The 25,752-nt window shown below is 36.7% G+C and overlaps 7 protein-coding genes across 7 annotated transcripts; 4 read left to right on the forward strand and 3 right to left on the reverse strand.

Annotated features, from left to right (window-relative positions):
- Positions 1-227: 227 nt before the first annotated feature.
- L201_001128 (uncharacterized protein) lies at positions 228-2,851 on the forward strand (the record flags this gene model as incomplete). Its single annotated transcript, XM_066216921.1, has 6 exons — positions 228-692; positions 811-1,080; positions 1,171-1,650; positions 1,769-2,221; positions 2,286-2,438; positions 2,510-2,851. 6 exons carry the CDS (start codon positions 228-230, stop codon positions 2,849-2,851), a joined length of 2,163 nt encoding a protein of 720 aa, XP_066073018.1.
- Positions 2,852-3,086: 235 nt separating this feature from the next.
- Positions 3,087-3,876, reverse strand: L201_001129 (uncharacterized protein; the record flags this gene model as incomplete). The annotated part of the gene is made up of 4 exons (XM_066216922.1): positions 3,087-3,201; positions 3,280-3,446; positions 3,563-3,663; positions 3,765-3,876. The coding sequence occupies 4 exons, from the start codon at positions 3,874-3,876 to the stop codon at positions 3,087-3,089; spliced, it is 495 nt and encodes a 164-aa protein (XP_066073019.1).
- A 714-nt stretch (positions 3,877-4,590) lies between these two features.
- Positions 4,591-5,783, forward strand: L201_001130 (uncharacterized protein; the record flags this gene model as incomplete). The annotated part of the gene is made up of 5 exons (XM_066216923.1): positions 4,591-4,629; positions 4,705-4,893; positions 4,972-5,324; positions 5,399-5,454; positions 5,578-5,783. The coding sequence occupies 5 exons, from the start codon at positions 4,591-4,593 to the stop codon at positions 5,781-5,783; spliced, it is 843 nt and encodes a 280-aa protein (XP_066073020.1).
- A 620-nt stretch (positions 5,784-6,403) lies between these two features.
- L201_001131 (uncharacterized protein) lies at positions 6,404-9,504 on the reverse strand (the record flags this gene model as incomplete). The annotated part of the gene is made up of 18 exons (XM_066216924.1): positions 6,404-6,707; positions 6,787-6,911; positions 6,995-7,118; positions 7,177-7,275; positions 7,362-7,536; positions 7,603-7,670; positions 7,729-7,771; positions 7,832-7,897; positions 7,957-8,210; positions 8,296-8,507; positions 8,569-8,643; positions 8,711-8,748; positions 8,819-8,948; positions 9,008-9,014; positions 9,081-9,104; positions 9,164-9,173; positions 9,238-9,275; positions 9,344-9,504. 18 exons carry the CDS (start codon positions 9,502-9,504, stop codon positions 6,404-6,406), a joined length of 1,953 nt encoding a protein of 650 aa, XP_066073021.1.
- Positions 9,505-13,108: 3,604 nt separating this feature from the next.
- Positions 13,109-17,343, forward strand: L201_001132 (FACT complex subunit SPT16; the record flags this gene model as incomplete). Its single annotated transcript, XM_066216925.1, has 20 exons — positions 13,109-13,177; positions 13,247-13,354; positions 13,415-13,505; positions 13,573-13,656; positions 13,713-13,812; positions 13,872-13,959; positions 14,013-14,128; positions 14,178-14,256; positions 14,320-14,508; positions 14,560-14,724; positions 14,775-14,905; positions 14,957-15,059; positions 15,116-15,460; positions 15,522-15,692; positions 15,744-16,053; positions 16,109-16,697; positions 16,764-16,893; positions 16,953-17,052; positions 17,108-17,194; positions 17,264-17,343. The coding sequence occupies 20 exons, from the start codon at positions 13,109-13,111 to the stop codon at positions 17,341-17,343; spliced, it is 3,135 nt and encodes a 1,044-aa protein (XP_066073022.1).
- Positions 17,344-18,814: 1,471 nt separating this feature from the next.
- On the forward strand, positions 18,815-21,766 carry L201_001133 (uncharacterized protein; the record flags this gene model as incomplete). Its single annotated transcript, XM_066216926.1, has 11 exons — positions 18,815-19,148; positions 19,236-19,369; positions 19,452-19,590; positions 19,672-19,806; positions 19,875-20,172; positions 20,234-20,451; positions 20,529-20,752; positions 20,827-20,945; positions 21,015-21,099; positions 21,188-21,297; positions 21,388-21,766. The coding sequence occupies 11 exons, from the start codon at positions 18,815-18,817 to the stop codon at positions 21,764-21,766; spliced, it is 2,175 nt and encodes a 724-aa protein (XP_066073023.1).
- Positions 21,767-22,317: 551 nt separating this feature from the next.
- L201_001134 (uncharacterized protein) lies at positions 22,318-25,346 on the reverse strand (the record flags this gene model as incomplete). The annotated part of the gene is made up of 4 exons (XM_066216927.1): positions 22,318-23,424; positions 23,488-23,748; positions 23,812-24,511; positions 24,580-25,346. 4 exons carry the CDS (start codon positions 25,344-25,346, stop codon positions 22,318-22,320), a joined length of 2,835 nt encoding a protein of 944 aa, XP_066073024.1.
- Between the last annotated feature and the right edge of the window lie 406 nt (positions 25,347-25,752).

Consider the following 25,752-nt stretch of genomic DNA (forward strand, 5'->3'; position numbering starts at 1 on the left):
ATACCCGGAACAACTACTGCCTAGTGGGTATTCTCAATTCGATCATTCACTCATAGCTACCTACCTACCTGTGAACACTGATAAGGGCTTGCTTCACTTCAAGCATAACAACATCACCTACGAATTTTACTCACGAGAAGCGAAATATCTCAAAGAAGCAGAAACAGACCAGTGAAGTCCGATTGAAATACATTACAACTAACTGTCTTGGTGAACACAAGCACAATATGGATCGTTCAACTTCATCACCTCCAAACCCATTCTCAGATTCACCATCTTCATCACCTATACCTACACCTCCTCCTCTTGCTGCTCAAACTTCTAGACCTGTATCACCAAGTCCACATCCTAACTCTAATTCTAATAATACAGTATTATCACCATCACCATCATCAACATTTTCAATTGGATCATCAAACACAAATACGAATTTAGGTATAGGTATAAGAAAACCTTCATCATTAATCAGTGCAGCAAGTGGATCACCACCACCAACACATAGAGCAAGTTTCCCAGATCCTTCAAAACAACCTAAAACTGGCTCAACTATAAATGGACCAAAACCAAAACAAGATTATTGTTGTGATAAAGATAAAGAAATTACTTTAGGTGAAGAAATTCATATTGTTGATGCTTATAAAACAACTGAAGGTGGTAAAGCAAGTTATATCACTTATGTCATACAATTAGGTGTAAGTCGATCAATAATGCTCTGTTTATCCGTTCCCATTCTTTGTTTGATTTCAAAAAAGCGGGTGTCTATGTGGATACTGATATTAATAATATTGTTGATTTTGTTTATTACTTTAGACACATACAACCAGACGTAGATATTCAGCTTTCTTATCTCTTCATCAAGCATTAACAGGTTTATATCCAGTATTAATCATTCCACCTATACCATCGAAGCAAAGTTTGACAGATTATGCGGTCAAAGGTCAAACTAAAGCTAAAGAGGATGCTACTGTAATTGCTAGAAGAAAAAGATTATTAGAAGATTTCTTAAGAAGAATTTTAAGACATCCTATATTAGGCGGTGAACATGTAGTACATAGATTCCTTGAAGATGGTGTTAGTTGGGTAAGTTTTTTTTTAACAATCTCTTTACTTTTACATTATGTTATATTGGCTTCATTTGCTTACCTCTGTATAACATCATTATCTGTTCAGAACGAGGTAATACATTCTCCACCTATATCATTATTACCTAAAAATCCATTACATGCACCATCACATAATCCAACATTTCAACCTTCTTCACCTATTACAGAAATGCCTTCTTCTGCCACTTCCATTCCTGCATCCGGATCTGGATCTGGTACAGGTGCAGGTGGAGCAAGTTCATCTTCAACATCGTATATAGCACATCATTTATTACCTACACCATCACCTTCACATCCATTAAAGCAACCTGATCAAAGATTTATAGATTCTGAAGTATTTACGGAAAAATTTCAAAATCATTTCACATCAACAATGGAAAAAGTAAATAGAAGAGTAACTAAAAGATGGACAGAACGTGCTCAGGATATGTCAGAATTAGGTGCCGTATGGAATGGTTTTAGTTTAGTTGAACAAGGTAAATTAGGTGAATCAATCGAAAAAGTTGGTCAAGCTGTTGATCAAGAATATTTAGCTACTGCTGCTTTGGTAAGTTGAACTCTCTAATCTATATATATATCTCTTCATTGTCTACGTTTCTTTTCTGCAGGGATATCCTATAATGATGTCTGAAGTGTAGCTAATCGCGTCTATTCCACGACAATAGTTACAAGCATGGGAAAGAACTACCACAGAGCCGTTACATATATATAGTCAATTTGCTGCTTTGATAAGACAGAGATTATCATTTAGACATCAAAAACATGTACAATATGAATTAGTTCAAGAAGCATTAGAAACTCAAAAAGATAAATTAGAATTACTTGAAAATGCTGAAAGAGAAGCAAAAAGATTAGAAGAAGCTTTAGAACGTGGTGGTAGAGGTTTATCATCGACATCACCTTCTAATTCATCTTCCCAAATTTACCAACAAGACAATTATCATCAACAATCAGAAGAAAGAGAAAGAGAAAGGTCAGCAGTAAAAAATAGATCAAGTGCAAGTCAAGGTTTCGGTTTATTATCTGCTGTAAAACATAGTATAAGTGGTATGATGGATGTTGATCCTGAAGCGACAAGAAGGGCTAATATAGGTAAAACAAGAGATAACATATCACAGGTGAGCGGGATCCTTCTTCTTCACGATTACGCATACTGATAACATATTTTTGCATCGTTGCCAGCTCGAAGATTCCCTCCAAGCATCTGCTCAAGATTTGAAATACGCTTCCACTACGTTACAAGCTGATTTGGATCGATTCCAAAGACAGAAAGTAGCTGATTTAAGGAATATGGCCATTCAGTTATCGAAAGTACATAGGGAATGGTGTAAACAGGTCAGTTACGTTCAACTGTATCGCTGCAGAAGGTTTTAAAAGACTTTACGGCTGATGACCCTTTATAACAGAATCTGGAAGCTTGGCAAGCTGCCCAAGCAGCAATAAGAGAAATTGATTCTCATCCTAATCAGCCTCCCAAAGAAGCCCAACCTGCTCAACAAGATACTTTAAGTGGACCAAGTACCTCGGCCTCTTCTAATCCGATAAATTTGGGAAATATGAGAGCTGAGATTGAAAGGTTAGAAGCTGCAAATAAACCTTTACCTTTACCTGAGAGAGATGAACAGGATACACCTTTTGGCGAACACAATGATGATGATGATGATGATGATGTTAATGAGCAAGGAGTCGAAAGTAAAGGTAAAGGTAAAACCGTAGACGTTCAAGATAATCCCTTAGGTCCGTTGTAAAATTGTATTTCTGGTTGTGCATAGTCTCACTTTGTATCATACACATATCCTAATGATCAGTTTCTGAATGCATCAATATGTTATGCCATACCTTTTGTGTCTGGAGATGATGAACTGTTTGGAGGTAGAAAGAGAATGCATTATAACCCAAACAAAAATCTAAATAAAGCTAGAACTACAGGTACCCCTGTTCTATATCAGAGTAGATGCTATTATGATAGAAATTGGAAATCATCTAAAGTATATAATTGAGTATACCGAAAGTACTCAGTAAACCAATTAAGATTGACCCAATTTTGATTTCTACATCTTTTTCTGAAGATGATTTTGATGCTAAATACTCTTCAGATCTAGAATAGGTTTGTGAATGAGTATCAATATATATTATAATTTGACATGCCAAATAGGGACGTTGGGATCGAACTCACTTGAAATAAGAACCATTATAACTATTTAAATAAGATTCAGGTAATTGTAACTTAACATTTACACCTGCGCGTTTACACCAATTTTCACCATATTCTACAGCATATGCTACATCAGGTGGTGAATCACAAACTAAAGGTAAACAACTTGACATTAAATTTTTCCATGCCTATCGACCCATTAAAAAAAAAAAAAATTTAAACTGTGTTAGCTATTTCTTTACGTTTAGATTTTATTTGAAGTCAAAGTATATATATATATATATATATTTATTTATTTACCTACCTCTTGTTGACAATTTTTAGTTATCCATGTACCACTATTTGAACCTGTACCAGGAATTTCTATTGTATATTCAACTCTTGTATGACATTCCATAAAACATTCTATGAGAGACGATACACAGATCAATAGAACAATCAATTACACCGTTAGCTATTGATCTTACACCGACATATGACATAATATATGAAAGATTATTACTTACTTGATCCATGAAAATTGATATCTAGATGATATTGTGAAGCTGCACTTCCTACCACGAAAGGTATCAAGAAAATAGAACAGAGTATACTGAGTAACCTAGTGAATGCGTTCATGATAGACCAGGTAATCTGCGCTGAATACGTTAAATGGTTTGTAGTTTGGGTTTTTAACGAGAGTTAGTAGTGAATTATAAGAAAATGAACAGGGATAAATAGATAGATACTCGTATACATGATGATAGTATATATACATGACTTCCTCTGTAGTCTAGTAATCTATGGACCTTCATATGCAGGTAGCATACAATAAGATGATTTACTATACTAAGAAAACCTATCTGTACATGCAAAATATCTTATTGTTCTCAAACGCAAGAGAAAGCTTATTGTTCTTTCGGTAGTGATCATAAATTACCCGATTAGGTAGTCAATCAACGTATGAGGGTGAAACACACAGTTCGGAGTATTACATAACGGGAATGTTCCACCGTTTAAATGTAAAACCGAAATAAGGTATCTGTACCCCCTTTGAGTCGGAATATGCCGCATCTCAATTAGCGAGACTCCATTCAGAAATGCAATATTAATGACATATGATCGGTGATAAAAATCACAATAATAATATAATTTTGAAGATTATTTTTATGATCACCTGAGTTCGTGATCTTTCATTTGACAATTAGCCCTCATCAACAAGGTACATAAAAAGCTCAGTATCGATAGCTTTCACAACCTTTTATCAGAACTAAAAATCGGATTATAGAATCTTATAGAGTAGTTCGATCATAAATAATATAGTGAAAAAAACCTTTGACACACCTCATCATCATGCTAGTCCCTCTTTCACCAGCGGTGTTGTCAAACATTGTGAGTTGGGGGATCTTTGCTGGAATCATAAACTGTGAATGCAACAAGTCTAATAGATTATCCACTCTTACATAGGCAGGATACATGTCAATAGCGACATGGATAGTGGTATACTCACCTCAGATATGGGAGAACTATCAACTTCAATCAGGTGAAGGATTATCAGTTACATTTATTGTATTATGGTTATTAGGTGATATAACGAATTTAGTTGGAGGTGTCATGGCAAAACTATTACCGACAATGATTATCTTGGCTGTTTATGTGAGTTGTACTGTCATTTCCTCACTACTTCTTATCGAGAGAATCTAGCTTATAATGTTTATTGTGTATGAAAAACAGTACACAGTATGCGATCTAATATTACTATTTCAAGTATACTATTATAGAAGAAAACCATCTTCATCTGCACAAGCTATTGGTCAACATATAAATCCATTAGATGAATCAACGCCTTTATTACCTGAACCAAAACAACCTAAACCTTTATTACCACCAAAATTTGAATATCCAATTATGTTATTATTTGTTTTATTAAGTGGTTTAGGTGCTTGGTATATAACTGATCAAGATACTATTAGTATACCAGAAAAACCTGAACCTTCAATTGAATTAGAATGGAAATCTCAATTATTAGGTTGGATGTCAGCTGTTCTCTATTTAGGTAGTAGAATACCTCAAATAGTACATAATTAGTGAGTCTAAGCCCAAACAATGTTCCACAAAATTTGACAAGCATTGATTGCTTACTGTCTTCTTTTATCGGTAGTAAAACCAGATGTGCAGGTTTATCATTAGCAATGTTCTTTTTCGCTATTTCAGGAAGTAAGTTGTCTTGTCCTGTGTCCTTCTCTTTCTTCCTTTGCATTTTTTGGTGCTTAGCAGTAATTACATCTTATTGGAGGTACAATTGCATATACTAAAATCGATATGATCACTTTTTTCCAGACATAACATACGTGCTATCAATCTTCTTTACATCAATGAATGCAAAATACATTTTAGCAAATTTACCTTGGTTAGCAGGATCAGGTTTAACTGTATTTTTAGATTTATTCGTTTTAGCTCAATTTGCTATATTCAGTTTACAAGATAGAAGAAAAGAAAAACCCTTCACTTCAGATGAAGATGTTGAGGAGGAAGAGGAAGCATAATTGGAGAGATGTTTTAGATCTCGGGTTGAATCGGTTTAGGCATTGTGGTAATCACCAAATCTATCTTACGATTAGTAGCAATCAACAGCGTTATCTACCGATGGATGGGCTATCACAGCAACATCAGAGGATCGGTCTGCGGGATTAGATTGACATATATAATCTAGTATAACATATAGATCTAGAAAAACACTGGATGGTGCTTTTATGATATCTGCATGTAACCATTTATCAGATATTTCGGACTGAACGAAAGCAATTCATCGAACAACTATGTTAATTCCTTCAACGGGATTCGCGGTTAGCGGATTTAACCCCAAGTTCAAAAGAATGCAGTCTGATGTTCAAGTATCCCATTGCATGATACACCAAATAGAACACATACCCAAAAAGCCGGAAAGTCTATTTATGTATATATAAGTATGAGAATAGGTATAGTATTGAAAAATCATAATCATGTCATTAGAATTCGTTATTAAGAAGAATAGTGAAAAGGGAATAGCCATCTAATATAGTCTGATCAAACAGATGATTGGATTTTACTTTTTTTTGGTGTGGAAAAGTTCGTCTTGTTCAAAATTTCAAAGCTATTGACCGTCGTTGTTGGAATCTTTGATTACTCATTGATTAACGGCAGTTAAAGCACTTGATGAACTAGATTGACTCATACTGATTGATCCTGAATGATCATGATGATGATTATTATTTAAATAACCTTCATAGTTGAGATGTGTAATTTCGGTTGGTGAAATTTGTCCACTTTCACTTAATCCGTGATTACCTTTTTCAATATCAATATGTAAGTTGTTGTTTGAAGTTAAAAGCGATTTGTTTGAAGAAACATCAGAAACTAATCGAATAGGTGGTGGTGGTCTCTTCTTAAGTATATTGACACCGATAATGTAAGTTATGTATGATCCCCAACTATATCAATGTGAAATCATTAATTAGCCCCATCTATTCATGTCACCATTTGCATTATAATGAATGAGCAAAAACTTACATTTGAGTAAGGAAAAGACCAATAGCTATAATCCAAACGAAAATTGACCAAACGTAATCGATAGAATTGTAATGGAAATTTTGATGAAGACCCCAATAAATCAATAATGCTAAAGCACTTGCAGCCTGAATAAGTAGAATTTGATGATTAGTCTTGAACTTCATGTCATGTTTCAAAGTTATACGAGAAAAAGACTCATGATACTCACCTTGAATACAAAAGTTTGAATAGCTGAAACTTTAAGAATTATAGCAACAGTTTCTTTTTTCCATTTTAATCTATAACCAATCAGACCAATAAATGTAGGTTGCTCAGTTGTAGCTTGGAATAACCTGAAAATCAAACAAGGTTAGCAGTACACCTTGAAATTGGACATACTTCGTTACTTACCAAATGAGACCACTTAACATATAAGTAGGGTTTTGAGTATATTCAACAGCAGTTACACCGAGAGAGATAGCGAAAATTGTGAGTACATGATGAGCGACACTACATATAGTATAATGAGTTAAAATTGGTAATCAGATATGTGAATTCTCTTTATTTCCCGGTAGGTTCATCAGATTAACACTTACAGCGGAAGTCGCATGTTGAATCTGAAAACCAATTCAAAGATGTATAAAGCCGCAGTCAAGACACCAGCAAGCCTAACACATCTCATTTCCCAATAATGCCAATCACCTCTAAAACCTGGTGCTCCGACGAGTTGAAGAGCAAGAGCAATAGCTGTGAAGACGATAGTCATGAAGTCTGCGTGATCATGAGAGAATTAGTGGGGATGCCGAAGTATTTTGTAGAACTGGTAATAAGACTTACACATCGTTACGTTCCTTTGATGCTCCCTTGGAAGTTCTTTGTAAACTTTGTTCAAACGAGTAAACAAGCTAGTCGAAATTGGTCAGTATTGCCTAGCATTTATGCGAACGATATGAGGATACTTACAAATCGGTTGCTTTGGCAAAGAAGTAATAGAAAAGGAAGTATACTAAGGAATTATCCTATTAGCCAGATTAACGTACTAGAGAAGTGATGAAGCTATACATACCGAAAGTTATAGTGGCGTAGAAAGTGGCGTCCCAAGAATGGATATCTTGATTAGCCATTGACATTTCTGTATAATCGATCATCAGCTTTCGACTTTACATGGAAACGTGTCTTCTAGTGACTTACCTAGAAGGGGATCAAGTACTTTAACATCACTTGAAGCCCAAATATCCTTAACCAAATCTTTATTTTCTTGTGAAACGTATTTTGGAGCTATGAAACCTTGATTGAAATGTTGATCATTTCTAACAGTTTCACTATAATCTTGATCTTTACATAAATGACCACCTGATAAACTCATTGCAGGACAATATGTTGTCGGATTTAGCTGAAGCATAGAGGCGTGTACTGCTCTACAAGCTAAATTGTTTTCACCAAGCCTGTGCATATTGAAAATATGTAAATACCGTTATCAGCCATCTACCTTTACATCATATGTATTCAGGTACTTTTGACTCAACTTACCTGTAAAATTGACCAGTAGGAAGTGTAGCTGTACTTGATAAACATTGTGATAAATTTTCGTATTGAGAATTAGTTCCATTACAATAGGCCATTGTTTCTGTACATGCAGCAAACGTTAAGAATTGATGTAAAGTGAGTGTAGCATTATCATTTGACATTCCAAGGATCTTAGCCATGTAAGGTGTGAGTTGAGGAATAATCGTATCGGTAGCCTGATAGATCGTTCATCAGCATCCAGTAAATTGATTCTATAAGGATAGCAGAAATACTCACCCATACCCATCTTCGGAAGATCAAATCGTATTGAGTGATTTCTCTATCATCATTAATAGTAAGGAAAGCTTCGAGCTGACCAATTTTGATAAGTCAGTATTCATGTCCTCTTCATCACCCCGTACAGATTCCAAATACTCACTTCGATAGGGTAAGTAGTGTTAAGAAGTGGATATTCGACTGCCCATTCATTTCCACGTTAACACTATGTCTTGGATCGTGCGTGCGAGGTTTATACGCAAAAACTCACGCTCAAACTTGATACCAGCTGAAACTGTATTATGTTCAACTACGGCAGCAGTGACATTATATGAAGTTGGAACTCCAACAGGTGAAGGTAATGTAGGGAATTGAGCAGCACCAAGGAAAAGGCCAAAAAGCTATAACAATTCTTGATTAGATATGCTTATCATTGGATGAGATACAGTCATAAACGTACGAAATCGCTATATACAAAATGGATGTTAGCTCGAGTAAGACTTGAGTCTCCAACGACAGGGGGCTTGACTTACGCAGAATAATCTCTTCCATCAATGCTTTTAAGGAGCGAACCATCAGTACTCGTCCGACTTTTCATTTGTTTGGCCGCACTCACTCTCCGGCAACTAAAAACAGATTCATCAGCTTATATTACAAGATCATCTTCGGAAGGTATTCCTTGTTACTCACTATCGACAGTCCCTTTGACATCTTCAGCGAATAACGCTCTGTTAACAAAAATAATTATTAGTATAATGTTCCGTATGTCTACTTGATATATCCTCTTTTTGCTCACTTTTTGGAATTGAGAGCGCCAATCAAATCGTTTGACGCAGTAGGCATAAAAGCATCTGCAAAGTTTTTTGTTACTTCTAAATATTGGAATCCTGTTAAAGCAGACACAGTTCCAAATAATGTTGGTCCAATGAGACAAGCTAAAGCTGTTAGTCGAACCATCTTGAATTGATTCTTGCTTTTTGTATTTGTTGTATTCGACTGTTGATTCTCTATTTGCTTTGCAGAACCTTGTTTTGATCTTGATAAAAGGTAAACTTTTTTTGTGATTATATACAATGACCTGTAAGTGAAGTTACAAGATGAGGAATGTCGAACATCAGAATTTCTTCTTCTTTTGTTTATATACATTTCATCCTCTTTTGTTGATCCTCATAAACCGAAATCCTCGGTATTGAAATGGATCATAGAATAACATAATAGAACAGCTTATCTTCTTGAAACGTTCAAGATGCATCGCAACGTAAGAATAAAAGGGTTTTATCAGGATTTAGGATTAACTTCGCCTCCTCCTCAAGATAGGGTTTTTGAAAAGAAACAAGGCTACGGTAAGGCTGAACAACGTGATGTTCTAAATATGATGTGGTGGTAGAGAAGCGATTACAATTCATGTAGTACGAGTACAGTAAAACAACTGAACGGTTTAGGTAAAGGTAGAGGTAATTGTGGAATGTTACGTTTTACGTATAGCTTCGAGTACCGAATGTATCGGTTTAAGGTAAACGAGGGAAGGTCCAAGCTCATCAATGACATCGGCTACAGCATGGGTGATTAAGGGTTCATGAAGAACAGCAATGAAAAGAAGGGGTAGATGAACAAGAACAATAAACCCAGTAAATTATGGAAAGAAGCTAAAAGTTTCAAGCACAGCGTCGGAAAGATGAAAAATGCGATGGTTTGGTATGGCGTTATCTATTGTCTTTCAGTATAGCTTTTCGGTTCCCAGAAAATCAAAAGATAACGATTTCTGATATATAACGTACAAGTCCCATCCGTAGATCCTATATTACTACGTACATATAGTGGGAGTACCTTTTTCGGCATGTTGATCTTGTACTGAACTTATCTGTTTCGGCTGTAGAGGATGAACTGTAAAACGAGAGAATGTAATGGTTGAATAATATGACGAATCAGTAAAAGAGTGAAGATAAAATTCAAAGGCTAAAGAGGCTGTCGCGGCGCAAAGGATTATAGGGTTGTGGAAAAGTATAAGCAACGCCTATGAACAAGTGAACAGCGCCTTTTGACGATCAAAGCGTGTTTTAGTGTAGAAGTACTGCAAATTGATCCGATCAAAAGCGATACGGACAAATCGGATAGAATTAATACAAAAAAAAAACCGAAAAGAGTTTCAGGGATTTTCAACTTTTGATCTGATCACTTCAAGGGTAAACTTTCTTTTACTTTTTGAACGTTGTTTCTGTTTTGCTCACCTTGATGTCTTAGATAAGGAGAAAAAAATATAAGATTCTATCAAAAGATACCATTATTTTTGCAATGAGCCAGAAAATCGTTGATGCTTCCCACGCCTTTCCAGAACGTAGAAGCCCCATATAACCTTTCCGTTTGTTGGTTCGTTCTATTAGAGATCATAATCTATAAAACTTTGTTAATCATCTCAACGCCTCTTATATTGTCAATGTGAAACAACCGTCTGAGAATTGGTGACAATCCTATAGCATGTCAAGTATTGAGTATACAGTGTTGTATGTTGTTGGATGAGCAATAATGAAATGGTCAACACCTAACGAAGACCGACAAATAATTAGCATAAGAGTCCCGATGCTCGCATGTCCCTTTGGTATATCGTCTTGTCTTACAGTCTAAAGATAGAACGGTAGCTTTTTGAAAAATCTTCCGGTACAGGTCTCAAAGATTACTGGGATCGACAGGGTAGCGTGAAACAAAATTTGTTTTTGGTAGATCAGTAATCTTTGTATGAAGTTTTTTTCTTATGCAAGCTGATTGCTTATATCAATATGTCATACGACTAATCATTGTCGCGAATACTGTCCGACCACGCTTCTTTGAAGCTCCCGCAGTCAAATCCCAATCGTGATCACATCTCCCGTTGTTGCATTCACCGTTCTGAGCTGGGTTTTAAGGGCCGGAATATGAACACAACAAGGTCGCAAAAAGCGAATTCTCTACCTCGAACTGTACAGGTAAACATCGATTTTATTGATCATTGCAATCCCGGCGGAATCGAATATAATCCCATATAGCAGGAATCACGCTAGGTGGACGAGATAGAGAGCCATGGCAAATTTTTGCAAAAGGCTTATCTTGATGTTCATGAGTTAGGATGCAGTAAAATCCATATGTTAAATACAGAACGCTGAGACATGGCTTTTTCCCACCATATAAACTTTGGAAACTTTGTATAGTGGTGAGTAACCAACTTGTATGTTTTCGGACAATTTAACCAAAGATACTTGAATTCAATAACGTAAGACAGTCGTAGTTTATCTTGAACCGAGTGAAAAGTTGTTTCGGAGAAGAGAGTTCCCTATTATGTTATGCAGTTCCTGGTTGTCGAATAACGACGATCAACGTTTCTCAAAGCTTTTCTTGTTCAAAAATTTCGTGTATGATTTCGTTTGCTATCTGAACGTATGACCTTTTCATGATAACACCATAGCTCCTCATCCCACCTGTCAATTTCCACTCAAGCTATCGCCCTATTCACTGTTCATTTAATGGAGATATTCCTGTCGTCCCATACAAGCAGTGTAGCAGTATCTACGAATAACTGAACCAAGGGATACCATTCGTATCTATGGTACCTTGAGTTTGTCAATCATTGTTTTAGCGGAAGAAGTGACAGCGGAATAACAGTTCACCAAAGCTCGTGTAATTCTCATCCATCCCTGAGAAGAAGCCAACGTTGTTTGACTCCTTAAGCAAACAACACATATTATATGCTGGTGCGACTTGTTCTACAGGTTGATGAGGAAATATTACAATAGTTCCGGATACTGTATATTCTGTATATATCGTGTGGTGGGTACAGTAAGTGCAGCCTTGCTATTTCTCTTGTATGCCATGATAAACGTCGATAACGATTGCGTACAACGCTGGAACCGCTTGCGTCAGCGACTTTCTCGTAAGTACGCCTATACATATGACCATGTCAGTGTGATATGATGTTGTCCTTGACTGTATCTATCCTGATTAATACTTGATCATCATTGTTCCTTCAGCCATCAAAGGGATCCGGAGAAGCTTGAAATGATAATGATTGTGCAGCCAGATTATGGGATGTCGATCATTCTTGTGAAGCTGAAGGTGGTTCTGCTAGCTTCAATCTCAGCGTGATTGTATTACTGATTGTTGTCGAAGCCAGAACTTATGCTCTCTTGCTCTCATAATATACAAGCGGCTTTGAATTACAACAACTTCAATTGAATAAGCTGCACTGTAAACGAAGATAAGATAGCAGAATCAATGCAGGTGCCACAAATAATTAATACCGCTGTAGAGTCGGGATTATCTTTGGATTGTATGAGGGGCGCGTCCTGAGTGTAGATTACGCGTTAGATTTGCCATTCTGTCATGTTCATTCATCTTGGAATTTGATTTTAGCATTAGCATTTATCGCTATCTGATATATACTCTCGTCATAACAATCCTTCCGTTCCCTTTCCTTCTTTTCCTCCTTAAAACACTACTCGCTAGTCGATACTTGTAAAGGCTAGAACAGGGACAAAGAAAAAGGATATATCGAACAGAGATTTTCTAAGTTTGACAAGAACAGACAAACAATATGTCTGATATTCAACTTGACTCAGCTCTTTTCTTTAAGAGAGCTGAGAGGATATTCCAAGCGTGGGAGGTAAGCTATCTGTATTTCCCCTGTTCGGGACTCTAGAGCTTACTTTCATGATCTTAAACAAATTCATAGAATCCTTCTGGCGATACAGCCGAGCTTGATGGACTTACCGCTTTACAAGTGGTATTGGGAGAACCAAATGATGATACTCCTGCCTACAATAAGACTATGTCGTTACAGGTAAGCTAGCGATTATTCTCTTGAAAGAAAGTTCGATTAAGCTGATCTACGCTCTTATAGCTGTACCTACTTGGTTTCGAGTTCCCTTCTACCCTTATGCTTTTCACTCAATCACCACGAAAGATAACTTTTGTCTGCAGTTCATCGAAAGGTGAGTATTCCAAGCCAAGACTTCCTGGGCTGCAATTAACGGGTACAAGCTGACTATAATACTCTAGCCAAACTTCTCAAGCAATTGCAATCAGCAAATGGTATAGAGGTAGATATACAGGTTAGATCAAAAGACGAAGCAGCTGCTAAACGTATGTTTCTCAAAATTCACTTATATAGCTGAGAGGACCTGACATATCGTTATCAGAGGTTGTAAATGATTTAGTATTATCAATAGGAGATGGAAAAATAGGTAGTTTACCTAAAGACAAACCTGCAGGAAAATTAGTAGACGATTGGAACGCAGCGTAGGTTATACTGAACTGTATTATGAATCAGGATCTTTCGCTGATTGTCCTTATAACAGTGTATCGGGATCAAAAGGAGGATTAGAAGTAGCAGATATATCGACTTCCATATCAGCAATTCTCAATGAGAAAGATGGGGAAGAATTGGTATGTACAAAATGTTATTATCTCGTGATATTCTAGCTAAGGAAACTGTTTAGAAAAACTTGATTACTGGATCGAAAATGACTGCTACCGCAATGCAATATTACTTCAAATCCAAGATGGAGTCTATCATAGATCGTGGAACCGTTGTACCACATGAAGTGTTTGCAGGGTAAGTCTCCATAAGAGCACTTAGTCGTTCCGCTGATGTTGTTTTGTAGTTTGGTTGAAGAGAAAATTGGAAACGACGACAAGGCTGTCGACATGAAGTTGTGGAACAAAAATCCTGCATTGGGAAATGTAAGTTGCTTGACTCGCCCGGCCGTCACCCGTATTAATAGATGATCTCTCACAATATTTTAGGTTGACTTCGCTTCCACTGAATGGGTATACACACCTATCATTCAATCTGGCGGTAAATACGACTTGAAAGTAACCGCAATGTCGGACAGCAGTCCCCTCAAACCCGGTGTCATCTTAGCGAGTCTCGGTATACGTTACAAGAGTTACTGTACCAGTATGAGTAGGACATTCTTCATAAATCCTAATAAGGTATGTAGCTTTTTCCATCTGCAGTTAGAGATTGACTGATACATCGCATAGAAACAAGAATCCTACTATTCAGCATTGATAGATGCTCGACAAGAGGCCTTAAAGAAGTTGAAGGCTGGTGCTGTAGTCTCAGATGTATACAATGAAGTTCAACAATTGGTAGAATCTAAAAGTGGCTCTCTTGGGCAAAATTTCTTGAAAAGTATAGGTTTTGCCGTAAGTCTACATTTACGACGGACACCGAGCAACAGCTGACTCCCTTACAGACTGGTATCGAGTACCGAGATAGTGCTTTCTTACTTAGTGCCAAGAATAGCAGAACTTTGAAGGAGAACATGGTTCTAGTACTCACCCTTGGTGTACAGGAACTTCCCGATCCTAAAAATAAAGGCAAAACGTAAGTCGTATATTCCGTCTAAATCATTTGATGATACTGACTTTTCCACAGCTATTCTTTACTACTCTCCGACACCGTCAAGATTGGTCAAAGTGGTGCAGTCGTACTCACGGAGGGTGTGACTAAGCTTAGCGATGTTGTTATGGAGCTTGAGGTGAGTGGATGGATTAGGCGCTTTCTTACACGTACGGCTTGCTAATGTTACTACAGGATGAGGAAGAAGCTGAATCTGAGCCAGAAGTCAAAGCCAAACCTAAGAAAGCTAACGGAGATGCTAAACCCAAATCACCTGTCAAGACAAGAACCGGTGCCGGAGCCGGACGACGTGTTTTACCCACCAAGACTCGAGGTGGACAGCGAGATAATGTTGAACAAACCACATCAGAAAAGATCAAACAGAATCAAGCTCGATTACACGCCCAGAGAAATGCTGATGGTATCAAGAAATGGGAGAAAGGTGGAAAAGGTAAAGATGGTGCTCAAGACAAGGTCGTTAAGCGATATGAGAGTTACAGGAGAGAAGAACAATTACCTAGAGCTGTCGAAGATCGACGAGTAAGCACTACACTCTGCTTGTTGTTCAGTCAGGTTGTCAGCTCTAACTTGTTTCCGTCAGGTATACGTTGACGAGCAAAGGCAATCTGTCGTACTTCCTATAAATGGATTTGCTGTTCCTTTCCATATTTCGACCATAAAGAACGTTACAAAGACTGAAGAATCAGACCACATTGTTTTGAGAATCAACTTCCAGTCACCAGGTCAAATAGCGGGAAAGAAGGAGGACATGGTGAGTTGGTTTTGCGAGATCGCTGAAAACAGCTCTGACTCTGCTTTATAGCCTTTTGAGGACCCCGATGCCAACTTCATCCGATCCGCATCGTTCCGATCCCAAGATCAACGACACATGCTTAAGGTGTTCGATGCTATAACTGCACTTAAAAAGACTGCTACCAAACGAGAAGCTGAAAGAAAGGAACTTGCGGACGTGATAGAGCAAGAAAAATTGGTGGAAGTCAAAGGTAGACATCCTTACGTGCTTAAAAACGTATTCCCTCGTCCAGCACCAGAAGGAAAAAAGACGGATGGAAATGTCGAAATTCACCAAAATGGTATCCGATTTAGACCTGATGGACCCGCTTCGAAGATTGGTGAGCTATTACTTACGCTGTGATTGTGCAGAGGGCTAATATGTTGTATGTGCAGATCTGTTATTCAGTAATATAAAACACCTCTTCTTCCAGCCTAGTGAGAAGGAACTTATTGTTATTATTCATGTACATCTCAAATCTCCAATCATGCTCGGTAAGAAGAAGACATATGATGTACAATTTTATCGAGAAGTAACAGATATGTCTTTTGATGAGACGGGTGGTAAGAAGAGAAGAGCAAGATATGGTGATGAAGATGAAATTGAACAAGAACAAGAAGATCGAAAAAGAAGAGCAGAATTAGATAAACAATTCCATGATTTCGCAAGACGAATTGAATCTGCTGCTCAAGCTCAACAATATGAATTAGAAGTCGATGTACCTTTTAGAGAATTAGGTTTCTCTGGTGTACCATATAGATCAAATGTTCTACTATTACCTACAACAAATTGTTTGATTCACATCTCAGAATTCCCCTTCACCGTTATCACTTTATCCGATGTAGAAATCGTTCATTTGGAAAGAGTTCAATTTGGTCTAAAGAACTTTGATATGGTATTTGTTACGAATGATTTCAAGAAAGCTCCTATACATATCAATTCTATTCCAGTTGTCCATCTAGATAATGTTAAAGAATGGTTAGAGTGAGTAACTTCTTTACCCTTCTTTATATGAGGAGCCTTCATCAGCTAATAATGTTCTTGGAACAGTTCATGTGACGTACCTATCTCAGAAGGTCCCGTCAATCTGTCTTGGCCAGCAATCATGAAAACTGTCAATGATGATCCTCTCGCTTTCTACGCTGAAGGTGGTTGGGAGTTCCTTACTGGCGGTGGCTCTGTGAGTGTGACTCGTTTGGCTTTACATGTGCAATTTATTGACTAGATGTTGCTCTATAGGACGCTGAATCATCCGAATCGGAAGAAGGTTCAGTTTTCGAAGGAGATTCCGATGATTTCGACGATGAGTCAAGTTCAGATGACGAGAGTGGATCAGACTGTAAGTTCGTTTATTAACATAACCAATGGGGATGCTGACCATCTTTAACGTTCAGTTGGTGATGATTCCGATGATTCTGGCTCAGAAGATCTCAGTGATGAAGGAGAAGATTGGGATGAATTAGAAAGAAAAGCTGAAAAATGTAAGTGTCGAGTTAATGAAATAACACGCATTGAGCTCAAGACTGACTTGACCTTGTCTAACGATCTAGCCGATAACAAACATCGTGAGAAAGGCGGTGATGATTCCGATGATGATAGAGGTAAAAAGAAGAAGGGATCTAGACGATAAGGAATAGATACCGTCGTTTCATAGAACAAACACATATAGTTGAGGTAATGTCTATGTTGTACTTTTAGATTCTACCAATTTAGTCATTTTCGCGTTTCCTATATAAAGAGTCACATTCGTATATACATATGGATATGTAAGACTGATCGTCGTATCATGCAAATAATGGGTACACATGTCAATGTCGACCAGAACGACAGCGATTATCTGTCCGAGAAAATGTCGTAACTTGCTACCTGGCGAGACTACTAGAAATGCGAAATGTAAACCGTGTATCATGTATCATGTTTCTCCCTGCAGTATTGGGCTATCACGGAGCTGAGATTGGTGGATCGACAAGATTGATTCCGTCAATAATGTGTTCGGAGTACTGTTTAAACACAGGCACATTAGACCGAGGTTGAACCGGTGCAACGGTGCACGGACGCTGTATCAATGTATCGCTGTAAACAGTACTAACAACCTAATCTAAAATAAAGTTGTTTTAGCGTCATCGCTGTTTCGATCAATGCATAAAGCTGTGATGTTGATTACAGAACAATAAATATACCACATTCATCAATGCGCTATGATCATCAGCAGTTACGCCAATATACACAACATTCCAGATAAACAATCAGATTCATATTGTAAATATCAAGGCTGTGTATAAGGAGAATGGAGAATTGGTACCTCTAAAGGAGTGTTGTCAACACAGTTGATTGTGTGTAGAATGGTATTGATTCAAGGGGTGAGTGTATTGATCTAGATTTAAGAAGAATGGAAGGAAGGAAGGTAGTAGGAAGAAGGAAGACATCATATTTGATATACATGAAACGTTTTTACCTGTCTTTTTTATCCTTTCATGAATTACAAGCACGATAATCGATTATTGAGTTGAAATACAACATTAACCCTTTAATCGATTTATCCTTAGTGGCTTATCGGGTAACAAAGCTTTTGATTTGCACCGCACCGCATAGGATAGGTAACTCAGTTAGGTCAGCTAAATCAAGTTACGCTTATTTTGCTTTGAAAGAGAAGAAACAAAGAACGAGACAACAATGACATTGACATACTTGATTGTATCGATTGGAATTGGAATAATTGGATATATCTCACAATTGTTCGTATCGTATAGCTTTTCATTCTCCTATCATCTCTAGACTAATTCTTAAGCTTGTCTTCTCATTACTCAAACACCCCCTTTCTTCCCTGTCACATCGGTTTTTCTCTTAATTCATTGATTGATTAATTTAGAATTTCACTTACCATATACAATCATTCATATATCCAGTCCTTTTGACTTTAAAGTCATCTGAAAAGACATATACTATCTTCTTCATCTAGCTATCTAGTTATTCCTATAATCTATTTTCGCAATACGTTATTTGGCGAAGTCCAACAACCCTACCTTCACTTCCTTTCGTCACATTGCTTTTCAAATTGGTGATCTGGTGTAGCTGTTTGATATCACTCCATACCTCTTAAGATGGTATCACTAACAGCATTATCTCTATTATTACTATCTAGTCCACAATGGGCTACTTCCATTTTCGGGCAATATCAATCTGATGGATCAGGATATCAAGTTCAAAAACCACCTTTAAGTACAAATTGGACATCGAAAGTAGGTACAGATCCATGGACAGAATATCCAAGACCACAACAAAAAAGAGAAAAATGGAAATCTTTAAATGGTATTTGGAAATATCAAAAAGCAACTAGTTTTGATGATTTACAAAATATACCACAAAATTTAGATGAGAAAAGTAATTGGGGTAAATCTGTTATGATTCCAAGTTGTATTGAATCAGGTTTAAGTGGTGTGTTTGTCTATCTGATCAGTCTAGTTTTAACTAATCGGAAAAAGATTTCACTAACTCAGAAATTATTTGATGGTTATTTTATAGGTTTACAAGTCCCTCTAAAAGATAATGAATTCTCTTGGTTTCAAACTAAATTCAATGTACCTCAAGAATGGTCAGGTCAAAACCTTTTAATCAATTTTGGTGCTGTAGATTATGAAGCAACTGTTTTTATCAATGCAAGTTTTACCTTTTATTCCTTGCACCTCTCTCTTCTCTTCAAAACTTACTCATGTACGGTTTTGTCGTTTCACTATTTAGGGCAAAAAAGCTACAAATCATAAAGGTGGATATACTAGATTTGATGCTGAAATCAGTTCATTCGTTGAATATGGTAAAGATAACGAGATCGCTGTCTTTGTTCACGATCCAAGTGACAGTGAAGATTATGTTATTGCAGGTATGTAAAACTCCAGGCTAACTTTCTTTCTAGTCTTTTGACTATTTGATCCTATGATTGACGTTTGCGTTTCGCTCGTAGCTGGAAAACAAACCAAAAACCCAAGTCATATCTTCTATACACCATGTAGTGGAATTTGGCAAAGTGTTTTCATTGAACCTGTTCCAAGATCCTACATTCAGAGAATCGATCTAAGTGGTGACATGTATGGTGTTGGTAAGTCAGCATGAACAATAGTGCGTAAATATTTGATTATTTGCTGATCAAGTCTATCACTTGAATAGCTACAATCAATGTACTTACATCAGATTCATCAAGTCAATCAATCAAAATCTCTGTTTCAGATGCTCAAGGTACGGCATATGAATCTACTGGTAACTCAGATTCACCATTTAATTTCACTTTACCAAATGCTAAACTCTGGTCACCTGATTCACCAAATCTATATGATGTTACTGTCACTATGGGAGATGATGTTGTTCAAACTTATACCGGATTTAGAAGTTTAGGTAAAGGTGATGTTCAAGGTACTATCAGACCATTGTTAAATGGAGAATTCATCTTCACTTTCGGTACTTTAGAGTGAGTAGCTTCATTGGTTAGAAATTAGACCGCAGATCACTGATACTTGTAACCTACACAGTCAAGGATATTGGCCAGATGGTATTTACACACCACCATCCAAAGAAGCTATGGAATTTGATTTGAAATACTTGAAAGAATTAGGTTTCAATATGGTCAGAAAACATATCAAAGTTGAGACTGATTTATTCTATAGAGCATGTGATGAAATGGGTCTATTAGTTATTCAAGATATGCCAAGTACAACTGCTAGAAAACAATTTTTACCTAATCAAGCTCGTAAGTTTTACTTTAATGCTTCAATGCCGTGAGCGCAGACCATTGAGCTAATAGCGATCTATTCCATATCTTCTCAGAGCAAGACCAATGGGTTGAAGAGTTGAAAGAATTAGTCAATCTACATAAATCATTCCCATCTATTTATACCTGGGTTATCTTCAATGAGGGCTGGGGACAACCTACCGATGGACCTGAAACAAGACATGCACCAATGGTAAAAGACCTTGACCCAACTAGATTGATTGATGCTACTAGTGGTTGGCATGATCACGGTGCAGGTGATTATTCAGATAACCATCATGTATGTTTTGCCGATCACTAGCAGCTACTGCATGCGTAGCAATTAGCTGATATAGATCCCATCCACGTTGTTAGTACCCTGACCCACAATGCGGTATGCTCAACGCTGAAAACCCGTCAGGACCTTACGATCCTTCTAGGATTGGTTTCCAAGGTGAATTTGGTGGTTTAGGATATAACGTATCTATTGATCAGTAAGTTGAGACGATCGAAACGCTATTTCAGAGGTAAGTTATTGATCGGCTTATCGTTCTTCTTCGTAGTTTATGGAATGATCCAAAGGCTATTAAATCTATCAACGAGACTTATGAAATCGACGAAACACTTGAAAAGTGGAACTCTCGATCTGTAAGTCTCTCGCCATACCGTCTACATCGTGTGATCGTATGTCGAAATTAGCTTTCAGACTGATTTTGATATTTGTTGACTCGAATAGCGAGACCTTCTTACAATGCTTCAAAGTCAAATCTCCACTCATGCCTGTTCAGGTGCAGTGTGGACACAGACTGTAGATGTTGAGGGTGAGATCAACGGCTTAATGACATAGTAAGTAGTTGTGACAATCAACCAAATTGCCATCTCTCGGCATCCAACATATCAATCACCATTCTAATGTCGTAATTTCTATCTTTGTAGCGACAGAAACCTCGATCGAGTCGACAGGGGAATCTGGAAAGAAGCCATTCAAAATCTCTTTAAAGCTGCCGCTGCTAAGGGAGCAACTAACGGATCAGGTTCAGCCAAAGAAAACCATAATAATCAATCAAATGTAGCTACAAGCGGAACATCCTCATCGGCTTCAAACAAGGTAAATAATCAAAATAATTCTCCTTCATCGTCTTTTAGTTCTACTTCTACTACAAAATCTACTTCTAATACTATAACGAAAATTTCAAGGACGTTTATTGATTCTTCATCATTGCCATTACTGTCAAAGTTGAACTTGTTAAATTTGAACACATATATATATATAACGTTATTATTCAGTATGTTGATTGGTATTTCAATACTGTAGGCTTAAGACCCAAAACTCAAATGAAGCGAATATGATCCAGCCGTCATAATCAAAATTGATACAACCTCAGCAATCGATTCATTCCAATCATCGAAACATCGAAACGACATGAATTCAGCTATTGGACACTCACAACTTATCCCATCCCCCGAAAAAAGTTATCAGCTTGAACGATTTTTGGACGGACTTTCATATCTTAAATATAATTTTTATACTACTGTAATTTTACAATTGATGGGATTTATCTTATGCACACGGGAACATTCATGTTATCAATGTCGTTCCAACTATAGTATAGACTGTACTGCATACACATTTTGCTTTTACATGATGCATTTATTCTCTCTTTAATCGTTTTCGAGTTCTACATCAAAAAAAGGGGAACACAGGAAAATACAATAACTACAGAATATCCAATTCCATTACAGAAAGTATATAGAAGTGGATACCGGATTCGGAAACAATCGTTGAAATAGGTATAAAAGAGGAAAAGTATCAGGAGTAGATTTAGAAAAGAATGGTAGAGCTAGTGGTTTGCACAAAATAGTAATTTAACCAAGTTGATGCCATAAACCTCTTGCGCTACCTAAATCTCTAGATTTTAAATCATTTTGATCTTGATTTTGAATTTGATTTAATTGAAAATCATCTTGTTGATTTTGAACTTGAGTTATTAATGAAGGATCTACTAAAGGTGATATTGATGAAGATGATGTCGAAAAAGGTAAATTTTGTTGATTAAAATTGAAATTACCTGAATCAAACCATAATTGAGTAATTAATTTGAAAATTGGATCATTCTCATTTTGATTATTATTATTATTTTCATCATCAAGACCTTTTAATGATATATCAATCAAAGAAGAATTCCAATTATTTGCCAAAGGAATTAAAAATTCTCTGTCTTTTTCATTTTCTGTTAAAGACTTTGAACCTGAATTTAATAATTCTAATTCTTGTTCATTTGCTATTAAAGGTCCATATTTAGGTAAAAGTGTATTAAAAATCTCTTTATATATTGAAGATAATTTTGAGTGTTCACCTAAGGAGTTACTGAATTTATCTAATAATAATTTTGATTGATTCAATTTTAAGTTTACTTGATTATTCCATTGAGGATTTGATTTCAACTCATTATTTCTTTTATCGAGCTCATATATAGAGTATAATAATATAATACAATTTTGATATTGCATTGAAACATTGATTAAATTGTAAACTATCTTTTGTTCTTTCCACAAATTCAAATATGTATCTAAACAGTTCGAACTTTCAACATATATTTTCGTCAAATCTTCATTTGATATATTCGGATTCAATGGCGATGGTTTATACAATAAACAAATCAATTGTTGGTAATTTAACGAAAACCATGAATGAGTTTGATTTTGTAGCATGGAAGTGGACTTTACATCTTGGTTGTTACTGTTATCATTTTCTGATTCATTAGCTACTGGACATTCAGATAACCATTGATCTAATTTTGATCGTAAATCATGCAAGATACCCCATTTCTCAGTTTTGGAAAGTTCACCTGATACTGAATATACCGTTGAATGGATGATTCCCCCCAATCGACGTAATTTGATAATGTGTCGAGTGTATTCCATTCGATCTTGACCGCGGAACGCTTCATCTGTGGGTGACTGTGTTGGTAACTTTCGAAAAAGATAATTCGTTAGCTGTACGTTCCTCGGTGGCTGAATCACGGACTAGCTTACCTCAACATCTATATCATTGTCGGTTATCGCAAGGGGTTTAGACAAAGTCACAGCTACCAATCTATCCAAGTTGAAAAGGGAGTAGAACACTCTTCTGCGGTTCTCGACTACATTTGCAGGAACAGACGAATCCTGAACTCTTCTATGTAAGTTGAGTGCAAGGGCTACTCTAGCTGCGAAGCCTATAACGTGCCATATGGAAATGCCGGATGGATCAAATATAGCGTAAATGGCAAGGAGAGTAAGGGATTGAACGCAAAACTACGTTACAAATTCGATTAGCCATTTTACTGGAAGGTTCAGATGAAAAAGAGCGCAACATACGATATCTTCCTTTGCTACAGCTGATGGGAGGATAGCTAGAGCTCTGACTTTATGGTGTTTTGTAGAACCTTTTTCTACCTCACCTAACCGTTCTTTACTAGTTGATCCAATGGCAATAGTCATGAAAAGAATGAATTCCTTACTAGCCCAAATTCTCGCATCTTCGTCATTTTGATGGGATGAGGGGTCATATGAACCACTTCTACGTTCACCAGATTGCTCTTGATGATAGATAGCATCCATATCTCTAAAGAATTCCTCTCTATCTAATAAAGGATAAGAGATGGCATTTGTCGCGAAAAAGGTTTCAACAGCTTGTAAAGCTACATCATACGGGGGTAAAGGACTTGATTGTTGACGATGTTGTTGATTTAGAGTATTAGGATTTGTAGAAAATTGTTGCAAAAATGCATTTCTAGTTGAGTCCTCATTACTACCATTATGATTCCCAAATAATGTATTTTCGAAATCATCTGATTTAACTGATAAGATTGTTTTTGACATTGCAGCGAAATCCGCTTGCGTTGCCAATTGATTCGAAAAATGATGGTCACTTTCTTCGTAAGGATCTCTTTCAGGAGGTGGTGGTAAACCTCTTTCCAAGTTTGATATAGCAGATTCAAGATGTTGTATCCTTTCAGCAGCTGAAGCAATTTGTGAAGTTAATGCTATGTTGTCTGATTTCAAACTAGTCACGTAACTGATACAACAATGGTAGATTAGCTTTTATTTTTCATAGATAGAAAGATTAATCGATTGTTAACTTACCTAGCTGTTGCAGGACTTAATTCGAAAACACAAGCTACATCAGCTTTATTACAACCTGCACATCTTGGTTTTGCATTATCACATTTTCTTTTAATTTTGTGACACCTTACACATGCCTGTGCAGCACCTTTTGGTGGATGTACATAAACAGGACCTAATTTGAAATCACCTGAAGGATCTGCAAAATCTAATATACCTTCTTCAGGTAAACCATCTTCTCTTAAATTACCATTTCTATTATCTTTTGATTGTCTAGGTTTTGATACTCTTGCTCTTTTTCTAGGTTTGGGTTTATCTGAATTACCATCATTATTATTACCATTTTCTTGGTCAATTTCTTGATTATCTTTGATTGAATCATTGGCTATGCCCGTTAGTTGTCCAGGTGGTTGATATTCTGCCGAAGATAAATTATCTTGCTGCTGTTGTTGTTGTTGTTGTTGTTGATCTCCATATCCTTCTTCCCATGGATGTTGATGTTGTTGATGTTGGTGATGATGTCTATCATTAGTTATATGATTATTATTACCCCAATCAGATCTTTCATCTCTTGCTGAACTACTTTGATATCCGTTACTGCTTAATCCAAGAGTAGTCGCGTTATTTTCATCATCTTCATGATCAGATGCACGTCTTTTGATAGATGGAGGTAAACCTTCTTCACCCATTAGTTCAGGTGCAATAACCATTGAAGAGTTATCTTCGTTTTGTAAAGCATCCGATAGAGTAGGTATAGGATTAAGCAATCTTGGTGGAGAGATGGACATTGTGACTACAGAGTTTGATCGTTAATCTACCTTGTTATATCGTTATATCAGATAGATATATTTTATGGTCAAATATCGTTGTTTATTTATGGTGTATGCGGGGGAACAACAAGAAAGGTGGGAAGAACCGAAAGTTGGCATGAATGATGATGATGATGACCTACCCCCTCTTAAATTGACCAATGAGTGGTGCACGCCGCTTTGTGCCAACTTGCGGAGAATTCCGCAATTATCTCTTTGTAACTAGTACTATCATATTATATCATGACAATTTGGGTGACGTGGATTAGTTGTACTACTATAAGATTTTTACTCAATACACGACATTAAAGGTGATACCAACATAAGTTTTGACTTACAATGAGCGCGGAGTTTGAAGTTAAAATTGCTAATTCAATTGAAATGA

Source organism: Kwoniella dendrophila, chromosome 1, assembly GCF_036810415.1.
Source record: "Kwoniella dendrophila CBS 6074 chromosome 1, complete sequence".
Taxonomy (NCBI): Eukaryota; Fungi; Basidiomycota; class Tremellomycetes; order Tremellales; family Cryptococcaceae; genus Kwoniella; species Kwoniella dendrophila.